The 15,588-nt window shown below is 37.2% G+C and overlaps 1 protein-coding gene across 6 annotated transcripts in view; it reads left to right on the top strand.

Moving 5' to 3' along the window:
- Positions 1-15,588, top strand: part of GSK3B (glycogen synthase kinase 3 beta) — a 218,634-nt gene that overhangs the window by 70,852 nt on the left and 132,194 nt on the right. For all 6 annotated transcript variants that reach the window (XM_002716661.6, XM_070072184.2, XM_002716660.6 and 3 more), the window contains one exon: positions 5,155-5,348. In XM_002716661.6, coding sequence (XP_002716707.1) covers positions 5,155-5,348 — 194 coding nt within the window. The remainder of the gene's footprint in view (positions 1-5,154; positions 5,349-15,588) is intronic.

Here is a 15,588-nt window from a genome sequence, read left to right as displayed (position 1 = left end):
TTGACACAATGATTGCATGTCTTTTGGATATATACCTAGTAGTAAGATTGCTGAGTCATAGGGCAGTTCTATTTCTAGTTTTTAATGAAATCTCAATGCTGTTTGCTGTGGGGGCTGTACTAATTTACATTCCCACAAACAGTGTATGAGTCCCTCTTTCTGCACACCTTTGCCAGCATTTGTTACTTTCTGTTTTTTTGTTTGTTTTATAATAGACATTCTGGTGGGGGTGAGGTGTTATCTCATTGTGGTTTTGATTTGTATTTCCCTGATGGCTAGTGATACTGAGCATTTTTTCTTAATTTGAGATCTGATCAGGTCATTTGCCCATTTCTGAACTGGATTGATTTTTCTTTTTTTTTTGTCATTAAGTTTTTGAGTTCTTAATGTATTTGGGATATTAACCCTTTGTCAGATAGCTCTAAACATTTTCTCCATTGTATTGGATGTCTGTTCACTGTTGATTGTTTCCTTTGCTGTGCAGAAGCTTCTGATTTTGCTATAATTCCATTGTCTAGTTTTTCTTTTGTTTTCTGTGCTTTTGGGATCTGATCAAAAAACAAAACAAAACAAAACAAAACCCACTTATACCAGTGTGTTGAAGTGTTTGTCCTATATTTTCTCCTAGCATGTTCATAGTTTGGATTTTACATTTAGGTCTTTGATCTATTGTGAGTTTATTTTTGTGTATGGTAAGAAGTCCTGCTCCATCCATCACGTTTATTACAGCAGTGTTGACAATAATCAAGGTATGGAATCCACCGGAGTGCCCATCATTAGATGAGTGGACAGAGAGAATGTGGTATATGTACAATATACAATGGAATATTATTCTACCATGAAAAGAATAAAATAGCTGTCTTCTGCAGCAAAAATGGATGGAACTGAAGATCATGTTAGGTGACTTAAGCTAGACACAGAAAGACATAATACTGCATGCTTTACTTCACATGTAGAAGCTAAAAAATACCTCAATCTGAACACAGAGTGGTGATTATTAGAGACTGAGAGTTGTAAGGACAGGTGGAGGGAGTTTGAATAGTGGGTTCCAAATCAGATCAAAGGAATAAGCTCATAATGCAATGTAATGGAAAAGACTATAGTTGATGATAACCTAGCATATATTATATAAAGTAGATAAAAGAGGCTTGAAGCCTTCAATCATAAAGTAATGTCAAAGAAGGGGAAATGTTGATTGCCCTGTTCAGATCAATATACATTGTATACATGTATTAAAATAACATACTATATTGCACATAAATATCTATAATTATTAACTTTAGAAGTAGTTGTTCTGTTCGTCCATTGCTCTATGAGGAGTCTATTATCATTTATATATTTAAGATCTATCTGTTGTAAGGAGTAGGGGATTTAAATCTATTTTCTAATTATAGTGGGAAATTCCTAGTGGATTCCAGTTGTAATAGAGAATCCCAGGAGTGCTGTGGCCAGGGAGGAGGCCTGGAGCTGAGTTATTTCCCATTGCTATACTGTCGTTGCACCAATGACATTTTTTGAAGTCCAATTTTATTATAATGACTGGTGTTTTATAGTTAGTGTGAGATTCACTGTCCATGTGTTCTGGGAAATTTAGTGTTGGGTAAAGTGTTTATTGTTTTCAGTGAGACATATTTGTTATGACTTCTAGTCTTACATGAGGATTTGGTCTCTTGAAGCAGTGCTCCCAAAATAATCCAGTATTTAATGGCAAATTTTAAATTATTTGGTTGTCACAGAATCAAGTACTTAAAATTTTTTCACATGTTTTTGCTTTGGGGTAAGTTTCTAAAACCTAACAATGCCAAAGTATCTTTGGAAATGGATCTGTTGCTTTTAAGGAGTAAATAGTTGAAGCCTGAAAACTTTAAAAGATTATTCATTTATTCTCTTATTGCTCTGGAAGTGATTTTTAAATATTATTACCAGAAACATTGTCTCTTTTTTGGGGGAAAGGTGGGAAAAATACATAAAAGTTCATCTTTCAGTGGTAGTAGAAAGGTAGTAAAGTAACAGTAGAAGCAGCATGAGGCATGTAGATTCTGCTGCTTAAAACTGTATGATCTGTTACTCAAAACCCTAAGTTAATCTTTCTTAGTCTTTGTGTAGTAGATACAACAATATATCTTTGTTTGTTTTAAGTGTTAGATGAAGCAATGAATCAGAAAGCTTTTTAACAATACAATTTTATACAAATGTTACCTTATTGGTAAGTAGGCTAATTACAATGCCAAATGATGACATACATTTTTTTTCCCTTGGTATATTAGCTAACTGCTGTGTGACATTATTGATGTTCATACCAGGTCATCTCTGGTGTTATTTACCCTGCTGCTCAGCAGTTGCAGCTGTAGCACTCTGAAGAGCTTGACGATTTCAGACTAAAAATACCAGGTTGCTTGAGCTCTATAGAAAACCTGAGAGCATTACTCCAAACATACCTAGACAATCCATGTTAGTAGAGATGGTAGTTCATAAGAGTTCTAAGAAATTTCGCTATGCTTGAAAGAGAGGAGAGGAAGTGTTTTAATTCTTGCTAAGATAGTAATAGCCCCCTGCCTCGTGCAAGAAGATGAAAGGAATCAAACCTCAGTTTAAAGAGGCCTCAAGAATCTTTCAGTTATAGCATCCATAAGGACCCGTTTTATGTTTCTATTCTGTTGTTAATATTTTAGCAGAATTATTTCATTTCCCATTTGCAAATCATAATGTTGGGATAGGCGTTCTTGGTTTAGTAGATAGTATGTGGAGTGAAGAGATGCTAAATCCCAGGATTGTAATGAATGTCTTTCATGGCTTGTTCTTCAGTCCCTGGATTCTAAAGATTTTTAAAGAAATAAACCTCAGGGGGGAAGAAGAGAAAGTCTTCCCAAATGTTGACATTGCTTGTGTTCTCTTACTGAACAAGCACAAAGGTGTGAGTTGTTTTCTTTACTGAAATATCATCATAACGTAGAAAAGCATAATTTTGTGGTATACCCCAGTTTTTGTTTTCATATAAAATTGTGTAGTATAGCAGCCGATCTCCAATTTATTCATTTATCTTAATTAAGATAATGATGGTCTGTTTTGTGAGTTAGACATGTAAGATTTTGCAAGCAATTTGTACAGTGAAATTAATTCATAGTTCTTGAAACTTTCTGATGATCGAGTTTTAACTTCAGTGGTAGAGGGAAGAGTCAGACTGTGTTTGAAGTCACTCCAGCTTTTTGTCTTCTTTGGGACCATTGGGTTGTAAGAATATATTCAATACCTTGGATTTTAATCTTTCCGAATGAAATCTTCCTGGGCTTGTTCATTTTGAGTTTAAGTTCTCAAAATTAAGCTCTGTCCTTAGTAGTACTAAAAACAGATAAAAAGAAATTTATTTTGCAAATGAATAAGAAAATAACATAAGGTTTATAGTTTTTTGTTTTTAAGATTTACTTATTTATTTGAAAGTCAGAGTTAAACAGAGAGAGGAGAGGCAGAGAGTGAGAGAGAGAAAGAGGTATTCCATCTGATGGTTCACTCCCAATTGGCCACAACAGCTGGAACTGTGCTGATCCAAAGCCAGGAGCCAGATACTTCTTCCCGGTATCCCACGCCGGTGCAGGAGCCTAAGGACTTGGGCATCTTCTACTGCTTTCCCAGGCCATAGCAGAGAGCTGGTTCAGAAGTGGAGCAGCCAGGGTGTTAACTCGCTGCGCCATAACGCTGGCCCCAAGATTTATAGTTAACTTGGAAAATTATAGTTAAGATTAACACGGATATTTTGGGGGCTGCTGAGTCATGAAAACTAGAGCTCTAGATTAAACTAGATTTTTAGTAAATGTATCTGAGATTTATTTTACTAGGAAATGAGACTTAAAGTGAGCATTTGGAAATTTTGGGAACAGCTATGTATGTGTTGGTTTGTGCTAGGGTTTATATGCATTTAAAACATGTAATGTAAAAAAAAAATCACTCTTTCAAGCAGTAGCAGCTTAGTGCTAATTTAATCTTACCTGCTTGGGTAATTTTACCTTGAAACAAGGTATATGTGTTCAAGAGTTGTCCATGATGACTGCCTGTAAATTACCTATGCAGGGGTGGGAAATTTTTTTCTGTCAAGAGCCATTGGATATTTATAATATCATTTGCAGTCCATACGAAATTATCAGCTTAAAAGTTAGTCTGCCATAGATTTACTGAATTTGGAGTCCTAGTGGTTGCCTTGGCAGGACCAGATCAAATTTATTGGGCCTTGTATGGCCCAGGTGCAGGACATTCTCCACCCCAGTAGGAATCAAATCATTTCTTTGTATCTGTTATGAAGATTGTTTTATAAGCAGGAGAGTAAATCTCAGTCATTGTTTATTGTCTTTTGTTTATATTAATGTTTCTATGAATTTAAATGGTTATAAATCTGGAATATAATGTTCCACCAACATTTTAGATATTAATTTATTTAACAATTTAACTTTTGGTGATGAAGAATACTCCAAAAATATTACATTTCTTTTACTGGGTTAGTATGAATTAGGTAAGGATGGCAGAGGAAATATACAGTTCAGTCAGTGAACCTGAGGATTTAATTTATTCTGAAAATTGGTTTTAGATTTGTCAGTGAAGAGATAAAGTAGGAAGCACAACTGCTATTTTAAGATGATTTTAGTCTTCTAGAGTCTATGTGTATTCTGAAATCACTAGGAGAACAATATGATGCTTTTAAAAACCAGGGAGTTAGCAGTGCAATTTAGAATAATTTAAGAATTCGGAGAACATGGTGATTCTGGGCTATGCCTAGTCAAGTACACAGTAGGTCTTCAGCTTGAATTGAAGAGAGCTTTTAGGATTTCTGCTAGGAGGGGAGGCACAAGAGGGCTGTGAAAGTTCTTTCCATTACCTTTAATATGGTAACATCTTCTTCATGGGGTCCTGTTTCCACTAAATAAAATTATACATATAAACTAAGTAAGATGCCTGGTCTACAGAATGATTAAATAAATGGTGGCTTAAAAATTACTTGTAATTGAAATGTATAACTGAAATAATTTTATATGATAAACTAAGATGACTATTAAAAATTTATTTGTAGTAAAGAATATGGTGGTCTTTGTAGTTTGGGGGAGTTTTCTCAGTTTAACTTTGTACACTTCTAATTTTTTTTTTCTTTGAATCCCTTTCTTCCTTTAGGAGACAAGGATGGCAGCAAGGTAACTACAGTGGTGGCAACTCCTGGGCAGGGTCCAGACAGGCCACAAGAAGTCAGTTATACAGACACTAAAGTGATTGGAAATGGGTCATTTGGTGTAGTATATCAAGCAAAACTTTGTGATTCAGGAGAATTGGTTGCCATCAAGAAAGTATTACAGGACAAGAGATTTAAGGTAAGAACATTTGTGGCTATCTTTTTTTTTAATTTTTTTTTATTTTATTTATTTGAAAGAGTTACAGAGAGAGGTAAAGACACAGAGAGAGGTCTTCCATTTGCTGGTTCACTCCTCAAATGGCTTCAATGGCTGGAGCTGTGCTGATCCAAAGCCAGGAGCCAGGAGCTTCTTCCAGGTCTCCCACATGGGTGCAGGGGCCCAAGGACTTGGGCTGTCTTCTACTGCTTTCCCAGGCCATAGCAGAGAGCAGCCGGGACTTGAACTGGCGCCCATATGAGATGCCGGCGCTTCAGGCCAGAGCTTTAACCCGCTGCGCCACAGTGCTGGTCCCATTTGTGGCTATCTTAATCAAGGGTTCATCAGAAAGTTCATGAAAAAATGGAATGAACAGCTAAGTTTATTTTGATGTAAAAATACTTGAAATCCAGATGGCCTAAGTGCTTGGGCTTCTGCATCCAAATGAGAGTCCTAGAAGAAGCTCCTGACTCGTGGCTTTGGTCTGCCCCAGCCCTGGCCATTACAGTGATTTGGTAAGTGATCCAGCAGATAGAAGAATACACACACACTCTCTCTCTCTCTGTCTCTCTCTGTCTCTCTCTCACCTCTCTGTTTTCCTGCCCCCCCCCAATGTAATTCTGCCTTTCAAATAAATAAATCTTAAAATACTTGAAATCCATTATACCTTTTCTATAATATGCATTTTCATGAAATTTTTGAAGAACATTCATATGCATGAATTTATTTTAAGATTTATTATTTGAAAGAGAGAGAGGGAGAAACAGAGAGATCTTCTATCCACTGGTTCACTCTCCAAAAGGGCTGCAATTGTCAAGGCTGAAACCAGGAGCCAAAGAGCTTCTTCTGGGTCTCCCATGTGGTGCAGGCTTCCAAGCACCTGGGCCTTCTTCTGTTGCTTTCCCAGGCACATTAGAGAAGCCAGATCAGAAGTGGAGTAACCTGGACTCAAACTGTTGGCCATATGTGATGCTGGCATTGCAGGCAAATGCTTTACCTGCTATGCCACAACGCTGTCCGCTCAAAATTACTTACACCTAAATAAATTTATCTTTTAATTCTTTTCCCCCAGACTTTGAATTAACTGCATATGTAAATTATTATTTTATTATAGTGACTTTTAATTACTTCTAGTGATATATTTTGTAGAGATAAAATTGACTGAGGTTTGCAATAATACTTTGTAACCAATACTGTGAATGATCTATGTATTTAAAATCCCTTTAAAGATGTTAATAAAAAAGTCACCCCACCCCCACCTTTAGAGAAGTACTGCCTGTAGCATATAAGCATTTGATACAGTTGACTGTGTTTCCTTTCTTGAAAAATTCCCTTGAAAAATTAATGAGATGCAACACTATAATTTTTCCAAATAACTTATCTTTCTTTGCTATCTTACCCTGTTTTTTTTTCCTTCTGCCCCTAGCAACCAGCAATTCTCAAAGCTCAATTTTTGTCATTTATTTTCATTTCTTACACTCCATAGGGAATCCTGTGTGTAGAAGCTTAGATGTTATCTTAGATGTAGGCTGTAATTAATGTTCTGTCATTAACAATGTATGTAACCTTGCTCCTTTCTCTTTCTCCCACCTCTACAATATTTTTCTGTGAATATCCTATGTGCTTAAAACTTTGCTAAAGGGGCCAGCACTATGGTGTAGCCGGTAAAGTCAGTTCCCATATGGGTACCAGTTTGAGTCTCAGCTGCTCCTTTTCTGATCCAGCTCTCTGCTATGACCTGGGAAAGCAGTAGAGGATGGCCCAAGTCTTTGGGCCCCTGCATCCACTTGGGAGACCTGGAATAAGCTCGCTAGCTCCTGGCTTTGGATAGGCCCAGCCGTGGCTGTGGTGGCCATTTGGGGAGTGAACCAGTGGATGGAAGGCCTCTCTCTCTCTGCCTTTGCCTCTCTGAAACTCTGCCTTTCAAATAAATAAATAAATCTTTAAAAAAAAAAACAAACAAACTGTGCTAAACATGAAGGTACATAAAAGTAAGAGTTACTCTGAAGATAGCACAAGGTCTGTCGTCTACCTATTTTGGAATGCCTTGAACATTCTAAATAGAAATTTGTTTGTTTTTAATTCTAAAGCTTTTGTTTGTAGTTCTCACCTTTCCTAAGCACTAGTCTTATGTTGTTAAATGCCTACTGGATCCTTTTAAAAACATTTTATTTTTTTATTTTCATTTATTTGGAAAGCAGAGCAAAGGTCTGAGGGGAGGGGCAGAGAAAGCAGAGAGGGGGATCTTCTATCCACTAATTCACTGCCAGATGCCCACAACAACTCAGGCTGGGCCAGGCTAAAAGATAATAGCCAGAAGTCTGGGTCTCCTGGTGGGTAGCAGGGATCCAATTACTTGAGCCATCACCTGCTGCTTCTCAGGGTGCAGATTATCAGAAAGCTAGATCAGAAGCGAAGCTGGGACTCAAATCCAGGCACTCTGACATGGATTGCAGGTATCCAGCTGACGTCTTACCCACAATGCTAAATGCCTGCTCCTGCCTACTGGATCTTAGTATCTGAATGTTGCACTATTATCTTAAACTGGCAAGTTCTCTTTTCTTAAAAATAAGATTTATTTTGTTAGTTTGAAAGGCAGAGATACAGAGAGAAAGAGAGGGAAAGACACAGAGAGAGATTCTCCATCTGTTGGTTCACCTCCCAGATGGCTGCAGTGATGGGACTGGACCATACGAAAGCCAAGAGTCAGGAGCTTCAGGTATCCCACATGGGTGCAGGAGCTCAGAGCCATCTGCTGCTGCTTTCCCAGGCGCATTAGTAGGGAGCTGAATTGGAAGTGGAACAGCCAGGACTGGGATGCCAGTGTAGAAGATAGCTGCTTTGCCTACTGTGCCACAACAGAGCCCCAAGGGCCTCTTTTCTAACCCTGACTTAACATTAAGCCCCAGTGGAAATCTTAATTTTTTTTCTTTTAAATATTTTATCATTCATCCTGTCATTTGGATTACTTCATTCTCTCATTTCTAATATCTAATCAGTGTCAAATTTGGGTGACATCCCACCTCCAACCCCTTACCCTGGTTTATGTGTTCCTTCTTTCCTTTGTCGTTATAGCTATTCTAGTCAATCCTTTACATTAGTCTTCTCCCTTCCAGGTGCTTTTATATGTGAACACTAGAATGATCCCCAAATTCTTTTTTTTTTTTTTTTTTTTAAGATTTATTTGTTTATTCGAAAGGCAGAGTTACAGAGAAGCAGAGGCCGACAGAGAGAAGGCTTCCATTTTCTGGTTCACTCCCCAAATGGCCGCAATTACTGGAGCTGGGCCGATCTGAAGCCAGGAGCCAGGAGCTTCTTCCTGGTCTCCCATGTGAGTGCAGGGGCCCAAGAGTTGGGCCATCTTCTGCTGCTTTCCCAGACCGTAACAGGGAGCTGGTTTGGAAGTGGAGCAGCCAGGACTCAAACTGGTGCTGGTATGGGATGTAGGCATAGCAGGTGGTAGCTTTACCTACTATGCCACAGTGCCGCCCCCCCACACCCCCAATTCTACTTGTTCATGTTATTCCTCCTTCTATGGTTCTTCATAGTTAGTCTAGGAAAAACATCCTCTAGCTAGTTCAGATGTGCACCCAAGAGGTTCTCTAGATACTTAGTTTACCTAACCGTCTACATCCGGTTCTTGAAATATGTTGGTCTTTATGGCCTCTCAACTTTTATTCATCTTCCTGTCACTTCCATTTTCTTATTATCTGAATCCTGTGCATGTGTGTATGTGTGAAGACAGGTCAAATTCTTCTTCTGAAATTTCACAGATGATTTCAAACAGCTCTATGGATCTTTTATTTTGAATTTCTTGAACCCTTATTGTCCAGACACTAGGAAATTGTTTTTTATTTCTATGAGAAAGTATCCATTTTTGTAGTGTTTGTCTCCTGGATACTCACACATTAATGTTTTTAAATTAGTAGTTAATGATGATAGTAATTACCTAACAAATCCTTATTATTTGGATTTTTTTTACCCCTGTGAGTAGTAATACTTAATCCTTATCATTGGTTTTCTGACATTGATAAGTGTTACTGTTTGGATAAAGAAAAGTAAGTACAAAAAGATTCTAAATTAACTTTTCAAGGGTCACACAGCAGGTAAATGAATGGTCAAGGATTTGAATCTGGACAGTCTGACTCCAGAGTGGCTTAGTGTGTTTTGTTTTAATGTGTTATCACTGTGTTAAACTCTCCTCCTTTTTGCTTTTTCAGACAGAGTTTTGAACTTCTATTTTGAACTTCTATGTTACAATATCAGATTCTTAACAGGACAAATCTCTATCACAAGATTCAAACGTACTTACTCCTTCCTCTTCCCCGTGTGGTTACTTATAAGAGAAATGGGCTTTAAGATCCTCTGCTAATGATTACATTACAACTTATGAAGTGAATATGCCCTGATTTGAGTCATTATGTTATTGATAGCTATTGAGTTTGGATTTCTTTTTCTATCAAATAACAAATATAAAGGTACTTCAGAAAGATTGTGGAGAATGGAATTAAAAGATTTTTTAAGATTTATTTATTTAAAAGAGTTACAGAGACAGAAAGAGACAGAAAAAGAGATCTTCCATCTGCTGGTTCACTCCCAAAGAGCTGCAATGGCCAGGGCTGGGCCAGGTGAAAGCCAAGAGCCAGTAGAATTATCCGGGTCTCCCATATGGGTACAGGAGCCTAAGCACTTGGGCCACCTTTCACTGCTTTTCCAGCCACACTAGCAGGGAGCTGGATTGGAAATGGAGCAGCTAGGATGTGAACCAGTGCTCATATGTGATGCTGGCATCGCAAGTAGCAGCTTAGTCTATTATGCCACAACACAGTTCTGGAATAAATTTCTTAAAACTCGAATTCTTGGGTTTAACAGTTGGAGAATATTTTAAATTTTAATACAATCTGACTTTCAGTTAAATTTCATCAGAATAAGTATACATTATTTGAGTGTGAGTAAAACCAATTTTCTGTGTAGTCTCTAGATATTAGTAATATTTTTAAGTTTCTCAAGTAGTTGAAAAATTATCTCAATTTATAACATTTACATGCTGTGACTCTTTTTAACCTCTCCTAGATGTCTTCCTTATTTGTTAAGCATTCTGTTATCTATTGTTGCAAAATACATTACCTAGAAAACCAGAAACTACAAAGAGATCAAGAAACTCCACAACAACAAAACAACCCACTTAAGAGATGGGCCAAGGACCTCAATAGACATTTTTCAAAACAGGAAATCCAAATGGCCAACAGACACATGAAAAAATGTTCGGGATCAGTAGCAATCAGGGAAATGCAAATCAAAATCACAATGAGGTTTCACCTCACCCGGGTCAGAATGGCTCACATACAGAAATCTACCAACAACAGATGCTGGTGAGGATGTGGGGAAAAAGGCACATGTTAGTTACCACTGTTGATGGGAATGCAAACTGGTAAAGCCACTATGGAAGTCAGTTTGGAGATTCCTCAGAAACCTGAATATAGCCCTACCACACGACCCAGCCATCCCACACCTTGGAATTTACCCAAGGGAAATTAAATTGGCAAATAAAAGAGCTGTCTGCACCTCAGTGTTTATTGCAGCCTAATTCACAATAACTAAGACATGGAATCCACCTAAATGCCTTTCAATAGAACACTAGATGAAGAAATTATGGGATATGTACTCTATAGAATACTACACAGCAGTAAAAAGCATGAAATCAATCATTTGCAACAAAATGGAGGAACCTGGAACACATAATGCTTAGTGAAATAAGCCAGTCCCAAAGGGACAAATATCTTATGTTATCCCTGATCTGTGACAACTAACTGAGCACCTAAAAGGAAACTTGTAGAAGTGAAGCTTGACACTATGAGAAACAATGATTTGATCAGCCCTTGTCCTGACTGTCGAGGAACAACTTAACTATTTTATTCTTTTTAATATTTTCTTTTTCTACTTAATTCCATTGGTTGTACTCTTTAATTAACACACAGTTATTCCTAGGTGTTTAAATTTAACTGAAAATTGATCCCTGTTAAAAATAAGAGTGGGAATAAGAGCGGGAGGAGATGTACAGTTCGGCACATGCTCATTTGGACTTACCCCTAAGGGTAAGGCTAGAAACATGCCATGGGATTCCAAATCCGATTAAGTTGGCAGGTACCAATGCCATCTTAGTACCAATGCCATCTTAGTTAAAGTGATCAGTTTAAGTTCATAATTGATCATAAAGATATGATTAAGTGTCAAAGGGATCATGTAAATAAGACCAGTGTCTGCTAATAATAATTGATAAAATTAAAAAGGAGAGAACAATCCAACATGGGAAGCAGGATACACAGCAGACTCATAGAATGGCAAATGTCCCAAACAGCACTCTGGCCTCAGAATCAGCCCTTAAGGCATTCAGATCTGGCTAAAAAGCCCATGAGAGTTTCTCAGGCATGGAAAGCCAAGACACTGTGGCAAAAAATGACATAAATGAAAGACCTCTGTGAGTGAGATCACAGTGGAAAGAAGGGGCCATCAAAGAAGGAGGTACCTTTCTCTGAAGGGAGGAGAGAACTTCCAGTTTGATTATGGCCTTGTCTAAATAATGTTGGAGTTTGTGAGTTTAAGAGGCTTCCATAGCCTTGGCAGCTCATGACAAGAGCTCATGACAAGAGTGGTTACTGATGTCAAAAATAAGAGTGTTAGTTGTTAAATCAACAGGAGTCACTGTGCACTTACTCCCCATTTAGGATCTCTGTCCTTAATGTGTTATACTATGCGAATTAATGGTAAAACTAGTCTTCAAACAATACTTTATACTTTGTGTGTCTGTGTGGGTAAAAACTGTTGAAATCTTTAGTTAGTATAGAGTTGATCTTCTGTATATAAAGATAATTAAAAATGAATCTTAATGAAGAATGGGATGGGAGAGCGACTAGGAGATGGGATGGTTTGCGGGTGGGAGGGTGGTTATGGGGGAAAAATTCCTCTATAATATAAAAGTTTTACCCTTTTTTTTTAGAAAACTTTTACTTAATTATATTTATATTAATAAATTTATATTAATAAATTGTTTTTATTTTTATTTTATTTATATTAATAAATTTATTTAATAAATATAAATTTCAAACAACTTTTGGGCCCTGATTAGCTTCAGCAGTCTTAAACAACAAAATCAAAGTTGGCGGCATCACAATACCAGATATTAAGAAATACTACCAGGCAGTTATAATCAAAATCGCTGGTACTGGCACAAAAACAGACATGTAGACCACTGAAATAAAGTAAAAACTCCAGAAATCAAACCACACTTTACAACTGACTTATCTTTGACAGATGAGCAAAAATCAATCTCTGTAGCCAAGACAGGCTCGTCAACAAATGGTGCTGAGAGTACTGCATCTCTTCATGCAGAAGTATGAAGCAAGACCCCTACGTTACACCTTACACAAAAATCCACTCAAAATGGATCAGAGACCTAAATCTGCAACGTGATATCATTAAATTACTAGAGAACTTTGGGGAAATCATGCATGACATTGGCATAGGGAAATATTTCTTGGAAAAGACCACAGAAGCACAGGCAAAGCCAAAATTAACAAATGGCATTACATCCAACTGAAAAGGTTCTGTACTGCAAAAGAAACAATCAGCAAAGTGAAGAAGTAACTGACAGAATGGGGGAAAATATTTATAAACTATGCAACTGATAAAGGATTAATTTCCAGTATCTATAAAGAGCTCAAGAAACTCAACAACTACATTACAAACAACCTAGTAATGAAATGAGCAAAGGACCTGAACAGAATTTTTTTTTTTTTAATTTATTTTCAGGTAGAGTTATAGGCAGAGGGAGACAGAGAGAAAGGTCTTCCTTCTGTTGGTTTACCCCCCAAATGGCTGCCACGGCCGGCACTGTGCTGATCCGAAGCCAGGAGCCAGGTGCTTCCTTCCTGTCTCCCATGCAGGTGCAGGGGCCCAAGCACCTATGCCATCCTCCACTGACCTTCTGGGCCACAGCAGAGAGCTGGACTGGAAGAGGTAGTGGAACCTACACGGTGGCCATTGGAGGCATTTTTCTATAAAAGTATTAAGCACTCCTCATAGGATCTCTGTAGTTGGTTGTTCAGGAGTGAGTTGTTAGAAAAGAGCAAGCCTCTCCTCCCCCTCTGACTTCCAGTTCCCTGTGTTATATTCTGCTTCCTGCATGCTCCTACCATAATTCCATCCCCATAGTTTGCTGGAGTCCAAGCTTTCCTAGGTTAGACTTTCACCTTCTAAATTGTGAGCTAAATAAATTTCTGATCTTTATGCATTACTCAACCTTAGGGATTTCATTATAGCATGTGAAAATGGACCAATACAAATAGTTTATCTAGATGACAAAAATGAAGTGGTGTGGGCAAACCAGAGTGATGATGATGTTCTGTTTTCTATTCTTACATTACCAGTTTTTATTAGGATTAGATGTTGATTTTATATTGGTATTAATTATTTTAAATGTAATAATAAATTATATAAATATAATATTCAATCTGTTTTTTCCTTCTTATAAAATCCTACTTTTTTCTTTGTTAAACATTTTAATGTGTGCATGTGTATTTTACCTTTTATTTTCCCTGGTCAGTCTTGCTATATAACTTTAATTATCTTTTTTAGGAATGAGCTGTTTTATTTTTTACTTCTGTATTCTAATTCATTATGTCTTCCATCATTATTCCCTTTTTAAGAAAGTTCTAAACATATCAAACTACTTTCATCAAAAAATGAAATATATGCTTACATAAATGAACTGTAATCTGAAAATGAACATTTAAATGATAGAAAACTGCTCATGTTGGGTGGCTAGGGTAGAGCACAATAATAACTGTGATTGTCCTCACTGGGAATTGTCCACCTTTTGTACGTCATGCATTGCAGTGAGGAACAAGTACTCTGGCCGGAAAGAAAAGAGTGAGAGTCAGGAAAATAAAATAAAGCAAAAGAACAATCAGAGACTTGACTTTCAAGAAATTGTGTATTGGATATTGTATATTTTATGTTTATTTATTTTAAAGATTTATTTATTTACTTTGAAAGGCATAGAGACAGAGAGAGAATTTTCCATCTGCTGTTTCACTCCCCAGATGGCCTCAACAGCCTAGCTGGGTCAGACAATAGCCCAGAGCCAGGAGCTTCCTCCTGGTCTCCCACATGGGTGGCAGGGGCACAAGAACTAGGGCCATCGATTGCTGCTTTCCCAGGCGCATTAGTAGGGAGCTTGTTTGGAAGTGCAGCAGCCAGGACTTTGAACTGGTGCCCATATTAATTGCCAGTATTGCAGGTGGTAACTTAACCCATTATGCTACCACTCCAGCCCCATGTCATAGGTTTTCTTTTTTTCTAGTGCCCATATGGGATGCCACTGCCACAGGCAGTGGCTTTACTCGCTGTGCCACAACACTAGCCTCTATGTGTATTTATTGATGAGGAAAGATAACCGTGATCCATTGTTAACAAAACAATGGATCTAATATTTTGTTACAATTTTTGTTTTTGATGTTTTGATGGAGGAGAACTGTATAGTGTCAACAAAGTGGTGTAAGAGTACGACATAGAAACTATGCAACCTACCCCAAACTAGCATTGCTGGGTATGTTAATCAGTATATAACTGTCCAGGTAATTAAGATGCCCTTTAAGTAGTTAATTTAATTGATATTGGTTGGTCTTTTGATGATGGAAAGTAATTGAGCTGTCATATAGCATTTATAGTTTTAAAAATTACTTTCATAAACATCAGTTATTTGATTCTTACGACTTATTTTGAGATAATTTTAGATTTAAAATAGCCAAATACTGCAAATAATTCCTTGAATCTATTCCTCTAGATTTCCCAAATATTTACATTTACCACACTTGCTTTAATTTATTCCTATATATACATTTTATTTCATGAAATGTTTGAATGCAAAATGATTATCTCTAAATTATTCGGAGTATTTTTCAAATTCAAGGAATTTAGCTTATATTACCACAGAACATTTATAAAAATCATAAAATTAACATTTATCCAATACCAATTATTGTCTAATACACAGACCTTATTGAATTATCTCCAGCCACCCCAGTACCAAGCATGTCAGCAAAAGAAAATCCTGAGCTGTGTATTTAGTCATCATATTTCTGTATTCTGTCCTAGGAACAGTTCCTCAGTTACTGTCTTATGACATTCATATTTTTTAATAATATAGGCCAATTATTTGGTT

The sequence above is a fragment of the Oryctolagus cuniculus genome, chromosome 4 (assembly GCF_051225735.1).
Source record: "Oryctolagus cuniculus isolate XC-2025 breed Fujian yellow rabbit chromosome 4, ASM5122573v1, whole genome shotgun sequence".
NCBI lineage: Eukaryota > Metazoa > Chordata > Mammalia > Lagomorpha > Leporidae > Oryctolagus > Oryctolagus cuniculus.
The sequence above is the reverse complement of the archived record's forward strand: the minus strand, read 5'-3'. Positions and strand labels throughout refer to the sequence as shown.